Source organism: Nerophis ophidion, linkage group LG19 (assembly GCF_033978795.1).
Source record: "Nerophis ophidion isolate RoL-2023_Sa linkage group LG19, RoL_Noph_v1.0, whole genome shotgun sequence".
NCBI classification, from domain to species: domain Eukaryota; kingdom Metazoa; phylum Chordata; class Actinopteri; order Syngnathiformes; family Syngnathidae; genus Nerophis; species Nerophis ophidion.
Window position 1 is genome coordinate 47,051,865 of NC_084629.1, and position 6,000 is coordinate 47,057,864.

Consider the following 6,000-nt stretch of genomic DNA (forward strand, 5'->3'; position numbering starts at 1 on the left):
ATATATATATATATATATATATATATATATATATATATATATATATATATATGTATATATATATATATATGTATATATATATATTTATATATATGTATATATATATATATATATATATATATATATATATATAATTATATATATATATATGTATATATATATATTTATATATATGTATATATATATATATATATATATATATATATATATATAATTATATATATATATATATGTATATATATATATATATATATGTATATATATATATTTATATATATGTATATATATATATATATATATATATATATATATTAAATATTTGACTCTTAACCACGGCCTGCCACCCCCGACCACACCCCCATCCCCCACCTCCCACCTCCCGAAATCAAAGGTGTCAAGGTTGGCAAGTATGGTGGATAGCGACACTCCACTGCTATACACGCTGTACACGGACTACTCTAAAATGTGCCTCAGTGTGTATGTGTGACAATGGTGTGGTGTGCACACACACAGTGGTGTTCATTGTGGGGAGTGGCATGTACTACAAAGCAGAGCCTGAAGGGAACATCATGATGGAAGTGTGTCAGTGCATCTCTGTAAGTTGGTTTTCCCCGACTCATTTGAACCCACCTCAAATATCTGTGACGTGCTTTGTTTGAGTTTTTCTTTCTCTCAATCAGTTTGCCATCAAAAACCGCTACAGGCACCGAAGCAGAAGGTTCCCCAAGAGGCAGCACTGGATGGACTGGGCGGAGGAAAAGTATCATGTGAGTTTGTCATCAGTCGTGTCGTAAAGTCAAGTCCAGAAGGATTTGAACACCCTGCAATTTTGCAAGATCTCCCACTTAGAAATTGGGGAGAGGTCTGAAATGTCCATCGTAGTTTTATTTCCACTGTTGGACACAAGTGCAAGGAAAAACTCACAACCCCGTGGGATGTCAATGAGAATGACTATGAGAAACCTTGGAGAGGACTTCAGATGTGGGTGACCCTCCACCCCTCTAGGGGGAACCAAGTGCAATGGACATCTAGTGGATCTAACATAATATTGTCAAAGTCCAGTCCATAGTGGATCTAACATAATAGTGTGAGAGTCCAGTCCATAGTGGATCTAACATAATAGTGTGAGAGTCCAGTCCATAGTGGATCTAACATAATAGTGTGAGTCCAGTCCATAGTGGATCTAACATAATAGTGAGAGTCCAGTCCATAGTGGATCTAACATAATAGTGTGAGAGTCCAGTCCATAGTGGATCTAACATAATAGTGTGAAAGTCCAGTTCATAGTGGATCTAACATAATAGTGTGAGAGTCCAGTCCATAGTGGATCTAACATAATAGTGTGAGAGTCCAGTCCATAGTGGATCTAACATAATAGTGTGAAAGTCCAGTTCATAGTGGATCTAACATAATAGTGTGAGAGTCCAGTCCATAGTGGATCTAACATAATAGTGTGAGAGTCCAGTCCATAGTGGATCTAACATAATAGTGTGAGAGTCCAGTCCATAGTGGATCTAACATAATAGTGAGAGTCCAGTTCATAGTGGATCTAACATAATAGTGTGAGAGTCCAGTCCATAGTGGATCTAACATAATAGTGTGAGAGTCCAGTCCATAGTGGATCTAACATAATAGTGTGAGTCCAGTCCATAGTGGATCTAACATAATAGTGTGAGAGTCCAGTCCATAGTGGATCTAACATAATAGTAGGAATCCAGTCCATAGTGGATCTAACATAATAGTGTGAGAGTCCAGTCCATAGTGGATCTAACATAATAGTGTGAGAGTCCAGTCCATAGTGGATCTAACATAATAGTGTGAAAGTCCAGTTCATAGTGGATCTAACATAATAGTGAGAGTCCAGTTCATAGTGGATCTAACATAATAGTGAGAGTCCAGTCCATAGTGGATCTAACATAATAGTGTGAAAGTCCAGTCCATAGTGGATCTAACATAATAGTGTGAGAGTCCAGTCCATAGTGGATCTAACATAATAGTGTGAGAGTCCAGTCCATAGTGGATCTAACATAATAGTGAGGGTCCAGTCCATAGTGGATCTAACATAATAGTGAGAGTCCAGTCCATAGTGGATCTAACATAATAGTGTGAGAGTCCAGTCCATAGTGGATCTAACATAATAGTGAGAGTCCAGTCCATAGTGGATCTAACATAATAGTGAGAGTCCAGTCCATAGTGGATCTAACATAATAGTGAGAGTCCAGTCCATAGTGGATCTAACATAATAGTGAGAGTCCAGTCCATAGTGGATCTAACATAATAGTGAGAGTCCAGTCCATAGTGGATCTAACATAATAGTGAGAGTCCAGTCCATAGTGGATCTAACATAATAGTGTGAGAGTCCAGTCCATAGTGGATCTAACATAATAGTGAGAGTCCAGTCCATAGTGGATCTAACATAATAGTGAGAGTCCAGTCCATAGTGGATCTAACATAATAGTGTGAGAGTCCAGTCCATAGTGGATCTAACATAATAGTGAGAGTCCAGTCCATAGTGGATCTAACATAATAGTGTGAGAGTCCAGTCCATAGTGGGTCTAACATAATAGTGTGAGAGTCCAGTCCATAGTGGATCTAACATAATAGTGAGAGTCCAGTCCATAGTGGATCTAACATAATAGTGAGAGTCCAGTCCATAGTGGATCTAACATAATAGTGTGAGAGTCCAGTCCATAGTGGATCTAACATAATAGTGAGAGTCCAGTTCATAGTCTCCAGACCTAAATCCAGTAGAAAATCTTAGGAGGGAGCTGAAACTTTGTGTTGTTTGGCAAACACCCCTAAACCTGACAGAGCTAGAGATGTGTGTGGAGGAGTGGGCCAAAATCCCTGCTGAAGAACTATAGGGGACCTTTGACCTCTGTACTTGCATCCTGCACTAAATATTAATCTCAAGACTTGGACTATGGTGCGGTTTGTTTTCCCATGATGCAAAGCCACTGGACCGGACATGGCGTGAAGGTATTGACATCTTTTATTATTAACTCAAAAAAAAAAAGAAACAAACGAAAGCAAAGGTTCAAAACTTGGCTCTGAAAACAAAAACTCGCACAATTTCAGAACTATGGACAACAAAAACGAGAACACTTACTGTTACGTGAAAAGCATGAATCTATGGCAGGAAGTGAACAATCAATCGGGTATCAAGGGTGTGACTGCCTGGCAACTACAGGCTCAAATCACACTGTGATTATTGACAGGTGCGTGAGTCCAAACCAATGAGCCAGGTGAAACTAACGGTTGTCATGGAAACTAAAACAAACCAGGGTGCGCAAAAACAGGAACTAATGGAGTCCAAAACAAAGCAGAAGATGATCACAAAGACAATTAGCACTGATGCTCTCATGTGTGCAAACACTTATGAACGTCAGCAACATACAAATAAATCATAAAAAAATCATACAATGTGATTTCTGGATTTTTATTTTTAAAAATAATACATCTATGATTAAAACATTTCATACCTTTCCCTAATTTCTAAGTGGGAGAAATTGCAGGGTGCGGACCCGACTGTTTAAGTTCTGATCCAACGCCTTCATTGTTGTTAATATTCTTCTTTTTTTGCACTTTAGAAACTTTTAATTGCGCAAATAAAAATGGTGCTGAAGGTTCTCTTCCTGTATATTCCACTTCCAATGTTCTGGACCCTGTTTGACCAAAAGGTAAATAAGTATTTTATTGAAAGCTCCTCAATAAGTGATGTTGCTCTGTAGAACCTCCCTGAATGTGTGTCCTGTGTCAAAGGGCTCCAGGTGGACTTTGCAGGCCACCACCATGGATGGAAACTTTGTAAGTTGACTCATTGGGAAAAGAGGTAAAAGTGACTAAGATGTGGATGCACTAACCTCTCCACGTCTGCAGGGGGCGCTGGTTATACAGCCTGATCAGATGCAGGTGGGTTTATCGCTTTTAGTCGCAATTTCTTACGCGTTTTAATTTCAAATTGTAATCTCGTGATTGTTTTGGTCCAAGACCGTGAACCCTATCCTGATCCTGACGCTGGTGCCCATCATGGACAGTCTCATCTACCCTCTCATCCAAAAATGTGGCCTGAATTTTACGTAAGTGACACTAGAGGGAGCCATATTTCCTCCTGTGATTGGAGCTGGGGTTTGTTTACTCAGAAAAAAGCATCAATTAGGGCTACAGGGCTGGGGTCGGCAACCCTAAATGTTGAAAACATTGGACCAAAAGTACAACAACAAAAAAATCTGTCGGGAGCCGCAACAAATTAAAGGCCTACTGAAATGAGATTTTCTCATTTAGGTGAAGTGAAGTGAATTATATTTATATAGCGCCTTTCTCTAGTGACTCAAAGCGCTTTACATAGTGAAACCCAATATCTAAGTTACATTTAAAGCAGTGTGGGTGGCACCGGGAGCAGGTGGGTAAAGTGTCTTGCCCATAGACACAACGGCAGTGACTAGGATGGCGGAAGCGGGAATCGAACCTGCAACCCTCAAGTTGCTGGCACAGCCACTCTACCAACCGAGCTATACCGCCCACTATTTAAATGGGGATAACACGTCCATTCTATGTGTCATACTTCATCATTTCGCGATATTGCCATATTTTTGCTGAAAGGATTTAGTAGAGAACATCCACGATAAAGTTCGCAACTTTTGGTCGCTAATAAAAAAGCTTGCCTGTACCGGAAGTAGCAGACGATGTGCGCGTGACGTCACGGGTTGTGGAGCTCCTCACATCTGAACATTGTTTACAATCATGGCCACCAGCAGCCAGAGCAATTCGGACCGAGAAAGCGACGATTTCCCTTATTAATTTCAGCGAGGATGAAAGATTCGTGGATGAAGAAAGTGAGAGCGAAGGAATGGGAAAAAAAAAAAAAGACGAGGGCAGTGGGAGGGATTCAGATGTTATTAGACACATGTACTAGGATCATTCTGGAAAATCTCTTATCTGCTTATTGTTTTACGAGTGTTTTAGTGAGATTATATGGTCGTACCTGAAAGTCGCAGGGGTGTGGCCACGGGTGTGGTGACCGCCAGTGTCTCCGAGGGAAGCCATGTTTCTCGACGAGGCGAAGCGAAGGCAGCCGTTGGGGCCGGGCTGAGATTCCCCCCCCCCTCCTCCATGGTGGAAGCATCCCACTTTCAGGGGCGGCCGGTCGGAGGAGGCAAGAGAGTCCGCAGCTGCCTCTTTGACAGGTGCACGAGGAACGACGCAAGCTCTCCGCTTATGTTTACAGTAGGAGCCGACTTATTACTACAAATTTCTCACCGAAACCTGCCGGTTGTCATGTGGTAGAGAACCATGTTCGCTTGACCGCTCAGTTCCATAGTAAAGCTTCACTGTCATCTTTCGGGAATGTTAACAAGGAAAAACCGGCTATGTTTGTGTTACTAAAGGCGGCCGCAATACACCGCTTCCCACCTACACCTTTCTTCTTTGACGTCTCCATTATTAATTGAACAAATTGCAAAAGATTCAGCAACACAGATGTCCAGAATACTGTGGAATTATGCAACTAAAGCAGATGACTTATAGCTAGGATCGGGGCTGGAACAAAATGTCCGCTACAATCTGTGACGTCACGCGCACGCCTCATCATACCGCGACGTTTTCAACAGGACACTTAGCGCAAAATTAAAAAAATAGCAATTTAGTAAAGTAAAGCGGCCGTATTGGCATGTGTTGCAATGTTAATATTTCATCATTGATATATAAACTATCAGACTGTGTGGTCGCTAGTAGTGGCTTTCTGTAGGACTTTAATGAAAATATTTGCTTTATAATTTGTGATTCACTCATCTATTGCAATATTACTGTTTTGATGGCGAGAACATACTAAGGAGTTTTCTTCCCCAGGCCTTTGAAAAGAATGACGGTGGGGATGTTCCTGGCAGCTGTGGCCTTTGTCTGTGCTGCTCTGGTGCAGGTGGAAATTGACGTAAGTAGATGAAAGCATGGAGTTTTACATCTTTATCATAAAATTAGTTTTACCTTAAAAAAAATAATTTA

The 6,000-nt window shown here is 40.7% G+C and overlaps 1 protein-coding gene across 1 annotated transcript in view; it reads left to right on the forward strand.

Annotated features, from left to right (window-relative positions):
• Positions 1–6,000, forward strand: part of slc15a1a (solute carrier family 15 member 1a) — a 34,043-nt gene that overhangs the window by 16,694 nt on the left and 11,349 nt on the right. The window contains exons 9-15 of the mRNA XM_061880144.1: positions 514–596; positions 681–767; positions 3,591–3,680; positions 3,763–3,807; positions 3,880–3,912; positions 3,991–4,079; positions 5,848–5,929. Coding sequence (XP_061736128.1) covers positions 514–596; positions 681–767; positions 3,591–3,680; positions 3,763–3,807; positions 3,880–3,912; positions 3,991–4,079; positions 5,848–5,929 — 509 coding nt within the window. The remainder of the gene's footprint in view (positions 1–513; positions 597–680; positions 768–3,590; positions 3,681–3,762; positions 3,808–3,879; positions 3,913–3,990; positions 4,080–5,847; positions 5,930–6,000) is intronic.